Raw genomic sequence first — 22365 nt, 5'->3', positions numbered from 1 at the left:
TTAACAAACTGCCACCGTATGCTCCAGCAACTCATTGTACACCCTATTCTTCCAACCCACTGTACATCGACCATCCTATCCACCGAACGAAATCTCCCATCCACCGTAAGATATGATCCATTCACTGCACATCCACTCCCTAAATCCACCGTACAGTCATAGAGTGCCACATGCACTTGACAGGCCTACTAATGTACACCATCCTCACACATCGTATGCACTCAACAAACTGCCACCGTACACCCTATACACATACCATACACCTTGGACAAGATTGCAACTGTACGCTCTAGCAACTCACAACTCATCGCACGAACACAACCCCCCATCTAATCCCTCCCTAGCATGGTACAAGCACAAATTGGGTATCTGTATCAAATGGGACATTACATTGATTACCAATCAGATGGAAGAATAAATGGGAATTAGTACTGGACATTCAATAAAAGATATAAAAATATAACATCAATGGCAAGCAGCAATGAAGTACCACTCATCACAGAATATTATTTCTAAATTTTCTTAGTATAATAAACTAGTATATAGTCAAATATATATACAATAAATATATATAAATTACATATCAGAAGTATATAACTGAATTAAATAATTGAAAAATCAAACTTTATGAACACTCTGTAATAAATGCCTAATATATCTAAACTATAAGAATTATCTAATAGATATTATATATATGTTAATCATATTGAACATAGAATCATAAATTCATAATAATAGAACAACAATAATTACAATCAGTCCTATTGCTATTTTAATCTCGGAAGGGAAGACAGAGGTGTGTCCAAGGAGGGGCTTGTCTAAATCCAAGCAATGACTACAGTCCCGAGACAAGGTAGGGATCAGCGACCCTGAACGCCTTGCGGGTATGGTCCCAAGATAGGCTAAGAGCTTGGATCTGTAAATTTTGAAGAAGCCCATTGCAATGGGCCTCTAGGTACCTTGCTTAGACACCTAATCCTCCCCTCACCAAGTTCGAATAGTAATAAGGTTTGTATAGATGTCTATAAATATACATTAATAACTTAGTTGGATTAAATGAATGGATAATCCTTCATACTTTGATTAAATTACTGAATCATTGCTCATTTGTCTTGGAAATATATACTAGTATTGAGTTAAACTGAAAATGACCAAATCTAAGCCTAATAGGGACATTACAATGGTATAAAAGCTTTGATCATGTCATCTTCCAGGGTAAAGGGATAAAGGAAAGAATAATTTTATTCAATAAAAATAATTCTACCAATGTGTATTATATGTATGCTTTGTGTATGCTATGTGTCTGCATGCATTAACATGTATGCTTCTTGTTTTCATTCATTTCATATTTTCACGTACATATCCCATGTGGGGTTCAACTTTGGCTTACATAACTAGAATGACTAGACAAATGAATTTGAGAACTTGGCTTTCGAAAAACTCAATTGGCACCACTATTATATGGTCTAAGATCATCCCTCTGAAAAATGAGAGAAAACTTATCTAGTCACCAAACATTACTATCAAATTAAAAGGAGAAAAATGTGTAATTGTCTGAGGACAAGAAATTTTGAGGAGGTTAGGACTATGATGTCCTTATCTAAATAAGATTTAATAATAGATGAATAATAAAATAATAAATTTATTCAATAAATAATAATGAAGTCAAATTTAATAAAAGAATAGATAATAAAATACAAACTAAATAAATACATCGTCAATGGAGAATACAATAGCTTTATTAGTCACATGGGAAGCTAAGATTTTGATTACAAAGGCAGCAACACTGTCGCCATGACATCAACTTGTATAATGATCAGCGTTCAATATAATGAGTGACTTATATATCGACATTGAGTATTAACAGTGGCAATTGATGCAAATGTAATAAAGAATAAAAAGTGGACTAGAATTAGCCAACAGTAATGACAAATAATGTATTGTGAACAATATGTAAGGAATACTTAAGAACAGCAACTTATGATGATTAACAGAGTATGTCAAAAGAAAAAGACAGAAAATATTATTTTTAGGAGACTACAAGCAAATATCATCAGCGTCCTAAAGAGCATCATGAGCTTATTATCGCTCATAATAGTAGGGATATCTTCATATGAGAAAATAGCAATCCATATGTTAGAAGATAACGGAGGCATCAATATCATTGACATTATTAGTTAATATCTATGGCCTACTAATAAGCATTGACAATTAGAAAAGACAAATCATAAATATCAACACTATGGCTGAACTTTGAAGGCCCAATAATAATTAAGTGTTGGCAATCTATTTTATTTAAGGGCAATTAACCATTACGTATGATGGTACATTTAATATCCAAAGAGGTCAATGTAGAGGCTAATGAAGTTTAATCAACAATAAATATTTGTTATAGAAGGATCACTCAAGGAAGGACATAAACCTTCAAACTCAAGAGATGCCAACTGTTGGGTCTTGAGGTATAAGAGTGAGTTCATGTTCACTCAACAACATCATGGAATCATAGATTATAAAAGAGCCCATTGTAGTTGGTCTCTAGATGCCTTGGTTATACACCTAATCCTTCCCTCGACAAGTTGGAATAGTAATAAGATCAATATAGATGTCCAAAAATATACATAAATAACTTAGTTGGATTAAATGAATGAACAATCCTTTATACTTTGATTAAACTATTGTATCTTTACCCATTTGGCTTGGACAGAAACATTAGAATTGTGCGAAACTAGAAATGACTAAGTCTAAGCCTAATAGAGGAAATTACATTGACCGCAATTTTGGATCTCCTTATTATCTACATTGCGATGAGAGACTGTGGACAGACATTTTATTCCTTCACCGTCAATAGTGGGAGTTTCTCTTTGTTGACTCACATTGTTGGGCAGCAGCTTTCTAAAACTGCAATTTGTTGGGAGAATGACTATTCTAAGCTATGGTTATAAAGAAAGCAAAATATATTTGCAAGGTGTTTATGTGAAGGTGAAGCGGAATCATTGTTGTTGATAAACAGGACAGATATTCAGAAAGAGCCATTGAAAGTTAAAATTTCTAAGATAATATTGATGCTTGCAGCTCTATTCTGAGGATCGGCATCTTCTTAATATTTGTGGCAAGAAGTTAGTGAATTTGCACATGGACAACTAGGCAAGAATTTACAGACAGTCGGCTTGTAGACAGATGTGATTGCAATCTGTGGGTTCTTTCTATGCATTGGGTAAAGCATGTTGAGTATATTGCCTAGTTTGAGTGTGCAAATACTCTGTAGTGATTCTTCCTTCATATTAATTTAGGGATTCACAAGGAGTTTGAGATGCAGATGGTGAGTGAAAAGTGCTTTGTAGAGGATTAGCAAGCTCATGAAGCAGTGTGGCTTCAAAAGCTCCTTGTTTGGTCAAACATTAGGGGAAACTGTAATTTATTAATCAAAGTTGTAAGAATGTTGTCTTTGTTGAGGAGTTTCTGTGAGAGGGAGTCTCAACATCAATTGCTCTTATTATGTGCTAAAATGTATATTTCTATAGGAGAGAAAAATTATGAGGTGAAAGACCTTGTAATGCATATTTCTCTAAGATGAAGAAATATGAGGTGAAAGCCTTTGTAATGCATATTTCTCTGAGATAGAGAAATATGAGGTGAAATTCCTTGTAACTCATATTTTTCTGACACAAAGAAATATGAGATGAAATCCCTTGCAATCTATATTTTTCTCAGATGGAGAAATATGAGGTGAAGATCCTTGGTTGCCTCTGAGACAGAGGTATTCACCTTTCCAGTCATGGGAGTAGCCATGGTGGATGTCATGTTGAATAAGTCCACGACAACATCACATTGAGTGACTTTGTGATGAGCACTTGTGCACATATTTCCTTCCATACATGGCAGTAGCCATGGTGAATGTCATGTTGAGTGACTCCATGACACTATCACGTTGAGAGAATCCGTGATATATTTTCAGTTTTTCTCACAAATAGGTGTAGCCATTGTGAGTGTCATGTTGAGAGATTCCATGATATGAGCATTTGTAAAGATATCACCTTTGCCAAGAGGAAGTGTTGGAGATTGTTAGTGTAGTGCTTGCCCCTAAGTCGCATTTCTGTCATCCTTGCCAAACTCTTTTAGGCCAATTTTATGTTTGATGATTAGTATTATTATGTTAGAGATTATGAGATGTTGGTTTACACTCAGTTTATTATATGATGAGATTACTTGGTACTCTATATTTCATGCATGTATGATGATTATTCAATGTTTTCAGTTATCGATGATGATTAGTTAGATGGTTTATTATCACATGTGCTTTCTTATGGATACTTACCCCATACTGCATGTGTATGGTGTGCGTGTTTGTTTTCTTTATGTATGGTGTTTCTGATGTGGTTAAGGAAGGGAGTCGTAGTCACCTGCTAGTCGGGATCTACAGGATGCACCACTTCCTGCCATTGTCTGTTTAGCTTAGAATATTGTGTTTGTACATGCGTGGATTTTATGCAGGTTGCAGGTACCGGGTATCGACTTCCCTGAATTGCCAGGATGAGCGTACCCTATTGCATTGTCTCAATAGTAAGAGAGGGGAGATAAACTCTTAAGTCCAAATCCTAAACCCTTTAGCCAATTGTCCTAATTGATAATTAGGACAAGTATCTGAGCTTAGTACCCTTCGAATGCATCAAAGGATGTAATTTCGTGATTATAACCCTTTTTGTTTGATTTGGTATGTATTTTTCTATGTAGGGTTTTCGTATGTTGTTATATGAGTCCTTGATGTATTTTCTATTAATTAAGTCTAATTAAAAAAAGATTAATTAGTGATTTAATTTAATAGAGAATTAATATGATATCTTTAATATTTAATTAATTGAGAAATTAATTAAATAAAAGAACTAAATTTGGAGATAAAAGTTCAAAGATAAATTTAGAACAGGATAATATTTATTTAATTTAATAATAATATATTTGGAGTTCATTTTTAAATAAATGCTAAATATTATTGTTATTTAAATTAATTAAATATGTTATCAATTAAGTTTCTAAAATAAATTAAAAGTTGAAAGATATTAAATTATTAAGGATTTTAGATCGCATGATCTAAGCATGAGTTTAAATTTGAGTAATAAATTAAAGGATTAAATTATAGAAATTAATAATGTTATTTTAATTTCATGAAGTGCACATGAGATTAAAGTAATAAATTAATTTAAAATAGAAGTCAAGTGGATTATTAAATAAAGTTATTTAATAAATCAACTTAATGTGCATAAAAGATGAATGCAAATTAAAATAAAAGATAAGGAAGGTTAATTGGAGTTAACTGAGTTGTGCAAAGAGTCTTCTCGGGTGAACGCACAATTAGTGCCCCAGTTTGAGAAAAAAATTTGTTTATCACAACGTTGGGGGTTCATTCTTGAAGAGACAGGAATTGGGACACGAAAAAGGACAAGGAATTTTGGGAGACAACTTTTGGAAGCAAATTTCAGAAGGCGAATTCTAAAGAAGATTATCAGAAAAAGGTTATTAAAGAGGAGCGAATTCTCTTACAATTTTTTGAGATTGCTTAATAGCATCAGATTGGGTTGAATTATGCAATTCAATAATCTTGTCTTCTTCGTGCTTGTGGATTATCAATCCGAATTGTCTGATTTTCACTGTTGATACTATATCATATTTCATCTACATAATGAATTTGGAAGAATAAATCAATTTGAAACCCTCGTTCTAGATGATAGATTTTTACAAATTAAACTAGGGGGAGCTTTTGAAAGAAAAGAATAATCTTGATTGGAAAATTCTATTAAAATGAGAGAGAAGAAATTTGATATATATATATATAAAATTTATACGATATTCTTTTAAAGAATATTTTTAATTTAGAAATCTGAGTGGTTCGTTCTATCACATTTAAATTTCAATCATTTAATTAAATATATATATATATATATATATATATATATATTGGGAAAAAAAAAATCGTTTAAAAATGATGAAAAAAAAATATATCATAAAGTTTTTTAACAAAAAAAAAATTGTGCTTATATTAATAAGGGAGGGGGGCGGGAGTACCCACACCCCCCCGTACCTGTAAAGGCTGCCGCCTGCAGTCTGCTGGCGTAGGCCCTGCGTCAGCAGGCCTACCGTGCCGGCTCTTTAAAAGGCCGACGGCCTATATTAAAGTTATAAAGTTTTTATTATTTTTTTTGATATTTTATTATTATTTTTAATAATATTAATTGTTATTAATTATTATTTTAATTAATAATATTTATTAAAAAAAATGTTTTAATGATATTGTTAATTATTATTAAATAAATAAAATTATTAATAAGATTATTAATAATTCTTAATTATTATTTAAATGAAAGTATTAACAAAGTTTTTTTTAATTATTGTTTATTTAAATAATAATATATTTAAAATAAGTTTATTTTTAATTAATGAAATTATTAGTAATTATATTAATTATTAATAATTGATAATTCTAGAGTGGATAATATAAGAATAGGTTAAGGGATATATTGTAAATCATAAGTACCTAAATTATACACTGGAAACGAGAATAGAAACCCGTACATTTGAATTAACATTATATAATTAAGATTAAATCAAATTGTGAGACTATTCTATATTTCTATGTGTTATCTGTATTATGGGGTGTTTTGGGTTTTGTTTTAGCATTGACCAGTCCTAGGTTGTTACCAGAGGTTCGGGGATTATGTGAATGTGATGTTATGTTGTTTTGATCTTGATCTTTTAAACCAACCCTGGCGATGTGTTGATATGCTCTATGACATGTTTGTGATTACTGGTTGTTATTGCTTTCTAGTTTCCTGGTGTGAAGCTAAAGTGTATGTATTTGAGATACCTGACTTAACCATTTTTGAGTCTCGATCAGTTATATTTGATAACCATTTTAGAGTCTTCGATCAGTGTTGTAATTTACTATTGGGATACTTTCTGGTTGCTCATTGGAGAACCATTGGATTTTGTGATTTATCATTGATGCCTTCAGTTGCTGATAGAGAACTGTCGTGATCATATGATTATTATTGGAAGCTTATCTGTTGCTCATGAAGAACTGATGTAATTTTGTGGCTTATCTTTTATGATGTTTTCAGTCGCTTGTATAGGACTGAAGTGGTTTTATTATGATTCTTTGATTTATGATTTCATGAGCCTAGGGTAGGTTATCTATGTGTAGTGTCGGGAAGTGGCTTGCAATGGGGATCGGGGCCCTAAGAGGCTGCCTGGAGTAACCCATTGTAAGTTGATTTAATAAGTGAAAACATTTACACTAAATGGGAGAAAATGAACCTAACAAGATAATTGTATGTTCTCTCCCATGCCTTGAGTGCTAGTACAGACTAGGATGGGGTAGAGAGAACGCTTGGTTACGACCTTGCATTCCATAGTATGCCTCGTCAGTACGAGAGGATACTAGTGGCCGCAGGGATCAGTAGGGACCCGGGATTCCTAAGGGATTGCTCGGGTAACTTCTACATGACTTTTGCGATGACACTTTCCCGCTTGCATATTAGGTTTCCTACGTGTCTTGTGATACCTCTGGGATTTAGATGTCGATCTTTTTAGGAACCCTTGAGTTAGCATACTTATAGGATTTCCTGGACTTAGAGAGTATTTATGATTATAGGTTTTGTTATCCTATTTGGGACTTGAGGCTATCTCCTCAGCGCGGTGGGAGTGGACCATTTAGGTTCCACGCGGTCGGGTGGTAGTGCTTTTACTCTTACCATTGAGATCCGTTCCGTGGTCACCGTGGCTGGAGTTTTCGTGATTGGCATTTATCTTCACTATGTTCTTGGATTATTATGATGGATAGTTAGATTTTATGATAGATGTTTTATCATTATGGATGTATGGATGTATCATGTATGGTGAATAGATTCATATTTTTTTTACTGTACCTTGTATCATGGATTTGAGGATGTTGTATCTTTATCTTTACATATGTATATTCTTTTAAGCCTTTCATACCCTGTGACTTGTACAGAGGATGATTGAGCATTCCGAATTAATTTGCCAAAAGGCATTCAGAACAAATGTATATTATGGACATGGGATTTTCTAATTATTCTTTCATATGTATGTGATAGTTGTTAGACTTAGATTTAATTAAATTTAAACGTGACTCAACCTCTTGGGATCCTTAGGAAATGTAACTTGCAATGTATGTTGTCGATGATTACATGTTGTTGCTTCCGCTACTATGTGTTGATGTGTATGTTATACATTCTTACTTTAAAAAAAAAAAATGTTTAGCAAACTTAGTGAAACTTTAGGTTAATTCTTTTGGATCCCTTGGCGGGGCGTTACAGTTAGCTGCAGGAGCTATCTAATATACCTGCAATGGTTGTTTCTATGTCATGTAATTATTCTTCTACTAAAGATGGACACTTAAAGATGAATGATCCAAGAAAGATGTAGAGTTACATCTTTGTAGAGTCACGGCAGCATTTTAAGAGTCACTTCCATCTTTGAAGTGTCACAAAGACTTCTTCATGTATGTCGCCAATCAGAAATGAAGCTTCTTTCTTGTCTAATGGCTGCTGCTTCATGTTTCAAGGCAGAATAAGTCTTACAGGAGACAACACATGTGTGAACCCTTTTTTGTGAAGGCGTCATATTTTGCTGTAGACAACAGTTAGAAAGATTGTTCTGAGCAGTGATTTTTGCATGCATTCTGGGCAGTGATTATCGTACATGTGCTGAGCAGTAGTCTTTGTATACGTGTTGAGTAGTGATCTTTGCATATGTTCTGAGTATTTATCATCGAGTGTATTCTGAATACAGTTTTACAGGGAAGGACACATTACTGTTTCACATTATTATTACTATTCAATAAAAGTAAGATCTTTGTTGCTAGTTTTTTCAGGTAATCTTGATGTCTTTGTATTGATTGTTGTGATCTGATATTTTTCTATATATCTGGTTTAAAATTTAACGACAGCTTGGTGGTGGATGTATTTTCAATATGAGGTATATTTACTCAATCCAACTTGTGTTTGACAGAGGTAAATACATTCCAATGGTTTATCCATGCTTTATGGCACAGAGTCTCCTTGCAGGACCTAATTTGCAGATATTCTAGAGTTTTAATTGCAGTCATAAATATAAATGCCCCTTTGTTCTTTCATGTCCTTGGTTGCAAATGTTGTTTGCATCTTGTACATATACCCTTTTTGTATCTTGTACATATAACCCTTTTTGTTGTTGCCCCATTAAGTATGTTTGTCTTTTGTCTTGTACATATAATCTTCCATTTGTTCTATTTCCCATCCCTCCTCTTCCCCAGATTGTTCTTGGTTTTCTCTCGGAGATAGCTCAATCCTCACTATTGCCCACAAGAAGCATGCCTCCTAAGAAGAGCCATGTTGGTAATTGCCCCACCAGTTCCGAATTTGCAGGTATGGTGCCCACCTAATAATTTTGGCCTAACTATCCCCATCATGAAAACCAATCTGAGAAGTCTTCAACACCTGTGGTCAAAAGTGTGCTTGGTGTTTTTCTTTATCCATTCTTATACTTCAATTATGTTCCCGGGTTACAAAAATCCAAACAAAATCTATGGATATTCACGTCCATTTCTTGCATTTGTTAGGTTTACAGGTTTCCTCTCGCATCTTTAGTTTGGTCTGTCTCTCTAAGAGGGAGCACATTGTGCCACTTGTCACAATCTTGCTTCCTCTTGGAAATAATGGCCTTGTCTCTACATTCTCTAGCGAAAAGAATTGTGAAAATGGTGCTATCTCACTGCTATGCTGACCTTGGTAAGATTTTTGCATTCAAAGGCATAGTTCAACAAGTGAGTTGGTAGGATAGTGACACTTGTCAGCATCTATTTTTGCCCTTTTGGGGAAGTTGATTACATTTTGGGATTTTGACACTTGTAATGGGAAGAACACTCCATCTAAGTCTATTACTTTATGTGAACATAGTTCACGCAAAAGTTATACTTTGGTAGGGTGTGAGATTCTATGAAGTGTCAAATCCTGCTTCGTGGTAGTGTTTCAGGAAGGATTTTCTTCAAGGCCTCATTGCAAATAACAAATGATCCAAATGGTGACTGATGTAAACACCCTGCTTTCATTCACACATTCATGGCAATTTACCCTTGTTTCAATATTATGAAACGTTTCACACAGTCAAATCGAGAAACAATTCATGTCAATATTATAAATTGTAAAAATTATATGTCTGCAATTGTTATAAGTTGTTAGAAGCTAGTAAACACAACTAAAATTAAAAAATATAACTATTATTACAATTTGTTGGAAGTCGGTAAACAACAATTATTATAATTTGTTGAAAGTATGTAAACCGCTTACCCCATACAAAAATCATTGGACTTCTTCCACTTGGAGTGGAAAGACTAAGGCTCTCAACGCCCTCAAAAACGCCAGTTCACCATACATGTCTAATAACTTTATGATGCACCACTACCAAACCAGGGTTTCCATTATGTAAACATATTTTTTCATTAAGCTAGAATGATGAAATCTGCCCAGGCCTGCTGAGTTTCTAACAGATTTGGGGAATTGAACTATTCTTTGTAAAATTAAAATTGCCACATATCTCATTTAATTTAAGGGATTGCTATGCTGCGTTGCAGATCACATCCATTGCCGCGCGTGCAATTCAATAATGAATTGGTATCAATTAGTTATTATCAGAGAAAGGCATAGCTCAACTACGGTAGTAGGCCATATGACATCTAAGATTTCCTATAACTCCTCTTGCAGCAAAAAATAAAGATGTACCTGATCAAGAGTTTGAAAGTTATCCCCAATAAGGGCATATTTGCGTATCTCTGGACTTTGCGTAGCCGGTTGCTTACATGCAAGTCGTCTTTGATACCCGTCTGCTCGCCCTGGATTGTCATCACGCTGGTCATTTGCCGAGTCACTGATACAATTACCCATATTACTAAGAACAACAACAATAAAAATCTTCACCAACCTCCTCGCCAATCGGACTTTCTACAGACAGAACCCTGAAGCGGTTAGCAATTTATGCATGAGTCTCCAAGTACCGCCCTTGGAATTTGAATAAAGGTTTCATATTCTTGGTCCCATTTTTGAATGATATTGAGAAGTTCACAATTTTTTCCTTTAATTTTACAAATTAATCTTTTATATATATTTTTAAAAATTGGTCAAATAAGTTTCCTATTTAACATCGATTACTTCGGAAAGAAATGGTTCCCACTGCAAACCTTCTCTAATAAGATTAATAAAGGTGACTGAGTTGTTTTTGCCAATTCAAAGAATCACAACTTACGACAAATTTCATCTTTATTTCTACGAGATTCCAAGGAAGAATAGAATAAAGTAGAATATTATATAATATGAGTTATATACTAGAATTAGAAATCATAAAAGAGAGAATAAGTTGATTAAAGAAGGTAAGAATATAATATTTAAGAAATATTTGTTTGAAAATGAAAGAATTTTTTAAGTTTTGTAATAGTAAAAAATATATTGTATAGATATTTTTTATGTTTAGTATTTAAAATAATTTATAAATGATATAGTGGAATAAAAGATATTTTGAAGTGCATAGGTAAAGTGAAGTTTTAAAGAAAAAAACAATAAAGTAGAAAAATTGTTAAGAAAGTTGATTTTGAATAGTTTGATGGTTTAAATGTGGTGTTCTTTCCATTAATAAGGTCTAAATTATATTGGGGTATGATTTTTGAATATTATGTTGGGATGAGGTCAAATATTTGTGACTATGTTGATTTGGAGTTCGCAAGTGTCTTGCCTTTCTTTTATAAAAGGGAAAATGAAAAGGTATTTAAACTATAGTATTAGGAGGAGAGAGTGGATCATAATTAGATGGTCTCCTAACCATTTGAGAGGACTTGCCATAAAAAATTGGCCCTCACCCCATAATGGTAACTTTTCTTTTATTTTCTTATTTAGTATTATTTCTCGCAAGATAGATAGATATTGACATAAGTTATAATATATTACATTATAATGGGTACTATGTATTTATTGGCGTAATATCAATTGAACATTTGCTACTATATTTTGCATTCAATCTACTCTCGCTCGTTTGGCATTAGAGCGCATTGATATTCCTTGTGTACACATAGGTAAGCTTGCACTAGCTTGGGAAGACTTACATGACCTATTTATTTCAATAAATAAATTATTTGCATCAACCTCATAATCAATGCCTTTGTCAAAGTTGAATGCAAAGGAATAAATGAATGAAATAAGGAATTTTAATGATGTCCATGAGACTAGTGGTCTAAGGGACCAAGAGAAAATCAGTTAATTTGTGTGTTGAAATTTCTCCAAGTTGACCATTTTGTTGTGGGTCCACATTAACAAAGTTGACATTTACGTAATATTGCATCTTGAAAAAGTTCTTTTAGACTATTCACCAGTAAGTTATCTCTGTATCGACTATAAATATCTTCATAAGTTACACACTTCTTTGATAAAATGTCACTTTGCTTCCACCACCCCTTTGCTGCAAAATGTACAATTTCTTTCCTCCCACATCTCTTTGGGAACCTTTCATCTACCAATTTCAAGTCTCAAATGATAAGAGTTGATCCTTAATTGAGTTTAACACCATGCTCCCACATGGAGTTAAGTCCTTTGACATAGTAATCTTTTTTTTCTACTTGATTGTTTTATCCTTATGTCAATCTTGAATTTCTCACACACCTGCCTTTTTTCTCTCTATATTATGTTTGGGCGCTAATGGAAATTTATGCTTCACTTGTCCAAACACTTTCTATTTTATTTCTTTCACATTTTTCCCTACATTCTAACTCATCTTCTACTACCATTTTAAGCCAGTGATGTTTGTCCATATTTTCCACTTTATTTAAGTAGCTTACCAAGTGAATGATCATTGAGGCTTCATGATGAAGGGTGCTCCCCTTAATACCATAAACACATAATAGAAACAAAGAAATAACATCAATTTGTGAGAACAAAATATGAGCTTCTTATTATCGTCGCAAATGCAAAATTACATAATTTTGAAATACAAAATGTAAACCCACATGGGTGCCTTCCTTACAATAATTTTCAAGGAAAAACTACAAACTATCACCCAAAGATGTCCTAAACAATCTACAGGCCTTCCTTATATATAGGAAATTTTACACTTCCTAGGAAGTTTCTAGATATCAAACCCTAACCCTTGATCCATCAATGTTGACCAACCCTAGAATTACATATAGAGTTGGCTCAAAACAATTATGACATTTATTTTGGAAATTTTGGTTGGTCCGACTTTGGAAGACCATAACTTGTGAACCATTGACCTAATTGGCTAATATAACCCCATTCTGGAATTCTCAACTTCTAATCTATAGGGCTTAACTCATGTAAGTTCTAGCCGACCTCATTTTGAAGCCCATTTGAAGCCTCAAAGGCCTTCAAAATTGATCCCAAAGTTTTTCCACCAAAATTAGACACCAAAAATATGCAATAATTTCACAAATAGTCATGATATGGCATTAGGCCTCAACTAGTAGGTTGATATATCCAAGATGAACATCCACCTCTGAAATTAGGACATTCCAAGCTCATATACCCAACTTACTAAGTAGCAAGCCTCCACAAACAACAACTCTACACTGAGACAACTCTTATTCAAGAAGTAGAAAGTAAATATTTTTGGGTGATACAAGATTTCTCTTACACTAGGGGGCTCCTACATCACTTTGACGAAAAACATACCAACCTCCACTAAGAGAGACTCCTAAGAGATCATTAAATTGATGGTCAAGTACTACTAAGTAGATGTCATTTTTTATTTGATACATTACTCCACTAAATTTTAGATTCGTAAACAATAATCATAACCACAAAAAGATCGAAGAGAGTCTTATTAGTCTCTTTATCCCACAACTCAACTTTCTTGCATCTATTTCGGAGAAGGTAAGAGACCTTCCACCCCCCTGTATTCTTTTTCTTTTTCATGTATCCCAACTTAGTCTATAGTTGAAATCAATTCTTAGATATTTATACTCATCCACAATATCTAATGAGCTTCCCTCAAATATGAAAGTACATTGCTTCTTTTTCTTTTTCAAAGAAATGATCATGAATATTTTATTGGAGGTATTAACTTGCATCCCTACCTCCTAATAAAAAATCTCTAAATTCTTTAAATGTTCTCTAAAACCTTGACAATATTTAGCAATAAGAATAAAGTCATCAACATACAAAAGCAGTCTAACCACATTACTTGCCAAATGTACACCTTTTTCATTAGCCTTTTTTAACCACTCTTCCAATTTATTGATGTAAAGACCAAATAGAATTGGGGATAAAGGGAACCCTTGATGCCAATATCACTCCCAAGGTATTCAAATATGCCCCCCTTTGTTTTGGTTTTGACTTATTCGTACATCTTATCTAAATGACAACCATTTACTCTTTCGAGACCTTAAACTCTTCCATTATATGTCATATGTTACCTCTAAGAAAGGTGTCAAAATATTTCTTAAATTCCATGAAACAACAAAAATTATCTCCTCCTTGTTTTTCCTACAATTTTTCAATGAAATGTCTTAGAGTTGTGCGATGATTAACAATTGAATATTTTGGTCTAAATATTGCATGTTCCTTTTCTCTTCTCTCTTATTTTTACATCAATCATCAATTAGACACTCTAACATAATTCCAAGGAGTTCTCCAAGAAGGGTACTCACCATAATAGTATGATAGTTAGAAGGATTTTTTATGTCGCCACTCTTGTGTAAAGGTATAACAACATTGGTAGTCCATTCAATAAAAAAAGGTACCTTGGGTGACCTTGTTTAAGATGTTCTTAATATGCAAAGTTGGGAGATCCACTCCCTATTTTGAAAGTTCTTCCTACAAACTATCAATATCCTAGGATTTACCATTTGCTAGTGTTGCCCCACTTTTCACCCTATAGCCATTTTGCAAAAGTGGAAAATTTTGTGTCTTAGTTAAGCCTAGGTATGTTTGGGTCTAGTTTCAATTCCCCTTAGGTAAAAAGAATCTCCATCAAATTTTCCATCTTTCCCTTCTCCCACATTTCATGGCTAGGTGGTTTCCCTTGATGTTGTGAGTTTATGGGCAGTTTAGTACCTAATTCAATGGGGATTCTTGCAACATGTGAAGGTTATTCACAAAGTTGGGCTTGTTTGAGGCTTATCATGTTTTCAATGAAAGAAGGAAGCTTGTGGAAAATTGAGCATCATCTTCTCCTTAGTGGGTTTTCAACCCATGATGGCAATTTTTTGCAAAGAGCAATAAATGATGTTGGTAGGCCTATATAAGAAGATAATGAGCTATTTTATGGAAAAGCCCTATCTTCATTACGATTTTCTACCTTGGGAAACATTTAGGATTCATCACAATGCTCAGAATCATCTTAAGCAGAAAACTAAAAATTGATTTCTCCTCGGTGGGCTTTTGACCCATGAAGTCTGTTTTCTGCCAAAACCAATTATAAAGGAAAGAAATAAGGAAGTGGGCCCCTTTTTGACTTTTGCAGTCCTTTCAAGATTTTTTTAACCCAAAAGAAATATTAACTCAAAGGATAAAGTTTAAAGGAAAACCTGGGCAGAAAAATGGGAATTGTTTTCTCCTCGGTGGGTTTTCAACCCATGAAGATGATTTTGCGCATTCAAGAGAAAATTAACTTTGTAAGTGAATTGGACCCACAAATTACACACAAAACATCTTAAGATGATAATGGAAACAATCTAACCATTGTGGGGAAGGTATACTGAGCATAATTCAATTATGTGGGTATTTCCTCACGGGGTACTCTGTTCATAATTCTCTGAAACTTAATGGAAAATAGAAAAGTAAGTATGAAAGAAAGGAAAGTTACCATTGGGTCAAGAGAAGTAGTGAAAAGACACCAAAATATCCATTAGAAGCTCCCATATTTACTATTTCAACAGATTTATCCTTTAATTCATTCACGTGGCACGAATCCTGAAGATCAACGGATGAATTGAGACTCCTACATAGATGGAAACATAATAGTTAATCAAACTAATGCTTTTTCTTGAACTATTATTCTGTTAAATTGCACAACAATTTCAAATAGTCTATATTTATGAATTCAATATCTTGTTCTTCATCAAGATTTAAAATTTAAATTTATTTCATTCTCAGACAGAATGGCAACTAGATTTGTGGGGTTTGATGGGCTAAATGGAATCAAGTCCACATTGCAGAATTTCATGGATACTTTACTCTATTTTTATGATATGCAAGATTTCCAAAGGAGGCTGAAGTCAGAGCTGATTCATCCCATAATTGAGAAGCTCTAAGGAAGTGGACTAGTAGAGGTAGCTGGTTTCCCAGTGGTAGTCCAAGTTCCAACATTGATTTATGAATGCATAAATCACTACAATCTAGATACCAGACAGATTGTGTTACCTGATCATACAGTATTAATCTCCATTGATAAGCAAACTATGGTGAATTGCTTCGAGTTCTAGAACGGGAGGAGTTTTTGGCCTTGATAGTAGGAGGATTAGTCTCTGAGTTTTTAGTGAAGAAGATGGTGTGGAGGAAGGAAATTATGCAATCCTAGTTTCAAAAGCTGTGAAGCGCCAAGAGTAAGGTCCCCAAAACTCTATTAGGTACTAACCTCAAACCTAAGATTGTAGACATTCTGGTTCTCCTCCACATACTGAAAGGTGAAGTAGAGGCTCTAAATTTCGTTGAACAATATTTCTTTTGGGTACAAGTTATTTGTTTAGATACACAATATATTGATTAGGCTCATGAGGTAAGTGAAAATCTTTCCAAGGCTCTCAGCACCACAAAGTTCTACAACACTTTCTATATGTTTTCCTTTCTGATTTACATGTTATCATCTCTATAGTTATGGTCGAGCCTTCCAAGAATAGAAAAGTTTCCTGATGATGTGAAGTGTTATGAGTTTTATCCATGTTTGCAACTGCAAAATATTTATGCAAAGTATGTCAAAGTTAATGGCGCATTTACAATGAGAATTTGCAGGGAACTCCAAGGATGCCCAAAGAGGAGATTTATTCTAGAGGCAATGGTGACTATTAGTCAATTGAGAATCTACTTTATCTAGTTCTCATCTTTCACATATTTATGTCTTGCAGCTTTTGATGGATTCCTCTTGAAGCTACCTAGGTATTTGAGCAACATGATCATGCTGATAGAAATTATGAGGTAGGCAATCCAAGTGAATGTGCTAAGCGAAAGCTTAAAGAAGAAGGGATATAAGTTCCCTATGAAAGTAGGAGCTTACAGCTGTGAGTCCCACTTTGATGTAAAGAATATGCTCAAAGTGTTTGAGATGAAATACAAATTGGAGATGTATGAGGTCTTGATACCTATGTTTGATCTGAATGGATATGCTAGGGATGTGTTGCAGATTAGGAGTGTGATCAAACACATTACCACTATTGAAGACTATTGGGCAAATTGTAAAGATGAATTTGAAAGTTGAGATTGTGCTTTCACCAGGCTCATAGTGGAGCAAATAAAAACATATAATATCAATCTTAATGTTGAAGGATTGGAGGATGATGGGCAAAATATGTATAGTGATACATATTTGACTAAGTTAAGGAACACTCCTACTAGTTCAAAGCCTTATGAGAATGTTGAGGAAGATTTAGACACTATGATGGCCCAAATTATCAAAAGAACTAGGAAGTGGGTCGAATGGACAGCCAAAAGAAGTCGAAGTAAAGGTACAACCACTCAAGCTTCTCTAGCAGCTACAACTCCCTCTTCCTTTCTAGAGTGCTACACTAGGTGTAACACTAGCTATCACTTAAGGACCAGCTCAACCTTCAGGAGGAGGTGACCAACCTCCAAAAAAGAGCATTCACATAGCTAAGACTTGTCATGATGGCTCCCTCCTAGTTATTGGAACCCAAACTGGTGCTGAAGAGAAGAAGATAGAGGAGCCAAAGGATAGTGTTGTTACCTCAGTTCCCTCTCCTCATGTTACGCCAGTTCCCTCTTCTCATGTTACACCAATCTCCTCTTCTCATCATAGTGCAGTTCTACCAATAAGTGCTATAATTCTTCAACCAAGTGGCTCCCCAATACAGATAGTAGATTTGGGAGATGGAAAGAGCAGTAGTAGTGAATCTACTAAATCTAATGAGGCAATAAAGAAAACCTCAAAAGTGGAGAAAGGCTAGAGCTCTTCCAAGCTCATTTCTTAGGACCCAAAGAATCCCTTCTCTTCAGCTGTGATGACAATCACTCCAGTTAAGAAGAAGATGTTTAATATAAAATCACTTGAGACAACCTCCAAAGTGATAGGCACTGATTCTTGGTTAAAGGAAACTCTGGAGAGAAAGAGAAAAAGGAAAGATGAAAATGCCCCCACCAAGGATACCATATCACTTGTAGTTCATTCTGGATCTACATTAACCAAGGTAAAGAAGCAAAAAACTTTGTCTATACTTGGGCAAGATCCAGAAATAGGGCACCTAACAATGGAGATAGCCAAGCCCAACAAAGAAGGAAGAATTGAAGATATGACTGCTAATGATTTTACTTTGCACTCGGTGGGCCTTGGAGAGGCCAAACATGGCACCAAGGTTGGCTTGTGGAAGTCAACCAATGAAGTAATTGAGGGACAATTGGAAAACCTAAAGTTGTCAAAAGCTAGGATGAAGGCTAAGATAGAAGAGTTGAACAAATTCATCAAACAATTGGTCACTCCATTGGCAACTATCTCTAGAGTATCAAGGATAAGAAATCTTACTACTAGTGAAGCTCAAGCCCTTATCTCTCAACTTCAGGAAGATAAGCACTTTGGCCAAATTGGTAAAGACTGGATCGAGAAGCTCAAATTAGAGGGAGTCGCTATTATAGAACAAATTGGAAATGTTGTTTTAAGATTAGAAATAGAGAAGGATAACATCTTAGCAAATAGCAGTATTTTGGCCGAAGAAAGAGTAAAGTGTGATGATTGTATCTGACTTCTAAAGATGATCATTCAAATGAAGGCAAAGGAAGTCATTGAAGCAAAAATCTTTCCAAAGGGAGATGAACCTCTATTTGAATGGCTTTAGAGCATGTAGTTCAAGTTAGAAATGGTCCTATTAGCTAAAAAAGGACTCAAGAAAATAGAGGATAAAGTGAAGAAGACCCAAGAAAGAGGATCTGAACTCATGAAGGGGCTACATATAGATTCGCAAACTAGTAGCCAAGGGAAAGCACTCATTGGGATAAATGTCATGAAGGAGAATTTCTCTAAATTCTTAGATAGTCTGATTGATGTGTCTTCTAGTAATCAAAATAGAGTTTCAAAACTCCAGAAACTCTATGGATGCATATATGTGGCCGTAGATGAATTACCAAATCAATTGAATGTTGTGAAGTAGTTGGTCAAGGAGAATTCTAAGTGGCTCTTAAGATACACCAACATACACATGCCTAGGCATGAAGAGCTAATCCCAATCATAGTTGTTGCTAAGGACTATAGAACAAAAGAAGAAAAGGGGAAGAAGACGAAGTGGTTCACATTCTGCCCCCTTTTCACTTTCTTATGTAATTATTGCAATACAACAAACTGGTTTCTTACCATTTTCCATTCTTTGAGGAGATGAACCAATCAAAATTCTATTGTAATGGTCATCTCAAAATCTTATATGTATGAAATTGAAAGATCAATAAAAGTTCAGTGAATTTTTGGTGTGAAGTACTTGATGTTGCAGAGTCAATTGAATGGTATTTTGTATCAACTATTTTATGTTCCATTTTTTGTTAGTTGTTAGTTATATGTTTTCTCTTTTGTCTGGATTGAAGTAAGGAAAGAACGGAGTTTCATTCCCCTGTTTTGAAGCAGTGATAAGCATTGTCATTACACATTTAGAGAGGAATCCCCTAAATGTTTTTCCCTTTAGTTAAATTCTTCTTCTATGTAGTTCAGATCCTAATTAATTCGGTTTAGTATTAGTTTTTGTGCTATTAAGCTTTGTGAGTTCATAAGATGTGTGGGTTCATAAACTTAATCAATTCTTCTAAAATCATTTTCTACCTGAATTAGATCATGTTTAGGTGTAGCTTGGTTTTACCTCTTCTATTCTCGGGTCAAGAACACACCCCCATATTAGTTTTAGGAATAAAACATAATTCATTGCAAATCCACCATAAGGAGTTGTACCTATTAATTCAAAGAAAGGTCAATCCATCTAGAAGTGGCTTTTCAAGTGTTTGTAATCAGATATTGTTCATAATTTGGGCATTCAAGAGTCATAATAAAAAAAGAACAAATCTATTTACCAACATATTTTTGGCGACTCTGCTAGGGATACAAATAGTCACTTGACTAATAAGCCTATATCATGAGGAAAAATGGTACTACCTCATGAGGACATTTTTCCAGTGATCCAACCTAACCTTGGTTTTCAAGATGACCAAGAAGACATAGTTTCATCCCTTAATACATTTGTTTGGAGACATAGGAGGAACGCTTAACATTATAGGACCGCTAGCCAAGTATTGGAAGAGGAAGAAAGAAGAGTCGAAGCTTTAGAAAGAGCCATTCATAGGAGGGACATCCGAAGAGCAGAAAGACAATTGAGACATGAAGCTCAAAGACAAAACTAACCTATCATGCTAGAACAAACAAGGTTCCTCAGAAGTACCAAGGAATAGGGTGGGCAAGACCCTATTTTGGATAAACTTATAGAGCTTGGTTTTCCCATCCTAGACATTTTGAAATGAAAAGGTGAAAAGAAAAGCCGAAGTAGACCACCTTCCCTTGTTAGGAATCAAAGTGCTTCACATACTAAGTTCCATGTATTGGCCCTACACGAAATCACTACTCCCCCAATAGTCAATTTCCCACCATACCTTGCTAGAACAATCATGTTTGCTCCATGGGTTGCAGCAAAAGGACCATTAGCACTAATAGCTTACCATCCACTCCCAGCTGGTTCAAAGAAGAATTTCCCTAAATTTTTAGGTGATGGGAGGTTACTACAGATGAACGCATTAAGGCCTTCTTTACAGCTACTCACATCTTAGGAGTTGGACATGAGGATGTTGTTGTAAGATTATTTGTGGAAACCTTGATAGAAAATGTAGCAAACTAGTTCTATCATCTAGATGATGGCCTGATCACTATTTGGGATACTATGAGAATGACCTTTGAGACATGATTTAAGACTGTGAAAGATGAACATATCTTGTTAACATAGTTGACATCTATTAAAAAGCAACCTACCATGAGTATGAGGGATTTCATTGCTAATTTCAATAAGATTATTAATAGAATTCCAACTGCTAATAGGCCCACAACCAGTAATCTAAAAACCTTCTTCATAATTGTGATGCCCCCATATATCAATTATGACTTGAGAAGGACACATCCCACAGATTTAACAGATGCACAAAAGAAGGCAATTGCATTTGAAGATGACTTGATTTTCGTAGGAAAATGTAAGCGAGAACTTGAAACTAAAGGAAGTTCTAGTAACACCACATCATCTAATGAAATGATTTAGAAATTGTCAAATGAGTTGGTAGCATTAAAAAGGCATTTATCTAGATTCAATAATTCCTACCGATGAAATTATCAAAATTTTCCAGGAAGGAACAATGATGGAAAATTTTCATAGCTCACTGGCTCACAACCCAGGTTGCTAATTGAAGCAACACCAAAGAAAGGAAATATGTGTGTCTTTCATTTGACAATAGATCATGATAGTGAAATCTATCTGAAAACTACTCATATGATGTAGTTATTATTCACCAATGAGCTAACTCCTTGTTCAAAACTTGATTCGTACTCAAATGGAAACTTTGGAAATTTATTTTTGGAATATGAGTCAAATTCTGAACCAAAGGGTGAATGCTACACAACTATTGATGGAACTTCATACATAATATTGACTCAAGGTTAAAGGCAAAAGATTCAATCCTCCAGTCATGCTCAGAAGAATGATCCTAGTCCTTTAGCAAGTAATGTTCATGTTGATCAAGGAGTATCCGCATCTCAGAAAAATAAGGACAAAATGCCCTTTGATTTCATTCAATTCTGTGAAGAATAAAAAATCCAAATTTCCCCCATAGATTATTTGAAGTCTCATATGTTTGAGTTGAAAAGGTTGGTAGATCATTGTAAAGGAAATGCTACAGATTTAAATCACAATGTGACTGTTGAAGAAGGGGGTGAAACCTTGACATCTAACCTATTTAATCAAGAGGATTCTACTATTTTAGCAACCTCCCTTGGGAAAAATCTTGACCCGTTCTATATTTCACTATATATCAATGGATGCAAACTAAGCAATTTCATAATAGATTCAGGTGCGTCAGACAATGTTATGCCATATTCTATAGCTAAGGCCCTAGGTCTCAACCTCACTAAGGTACATGGAAG

General features: G+C 34.4%; 1 protein-coding gene across 1 annotated transcript in view; it reads right to left on the bottom strand.

Annotated features, from left to right (window-relative positions):
• Positions 1-11179, bottom strand: part of LOC149561924 (E3 ubiquitin-protein ligase RGLG3-like) — an 80163-nt gene extending 68984 nt beyond the window's left edge. The window contains exon 1 of the mRNA XM_089825441.1: positions 10770-11179. Within this exon, the coding sequence (XP_089681567.1) occupies positions 10770-10931 (162 nt within the window). The 5' untranslated portion in view covers positions 10932-11179. The remainder of the gene's footprint in view (positions 1-10769) is intronic.
• Between the last annotated feature and the right edge of the window lie 11186 nt (positions 11180-22365).

This window comes from Cupressus sempervirens, chromosome 4, assembly GCF_028749045.1.
Source record: "Cupressus sempervirens isolate cs-2001-9-10 chromosome 4, ASM2874904v1, whole genome shotgun sequence".
NCBI lineage: Eukaryota > Viridiplantae > Streptophyta > Pinopsida > Cupressales > Cupressaceae > Cupressus > Cupressus sempervirens.
The sequence above is the reverse complement of the archived record's forward strand: the minus strand, read 5'-3'. Positions and strand labels throughout refer to the sequence as shown.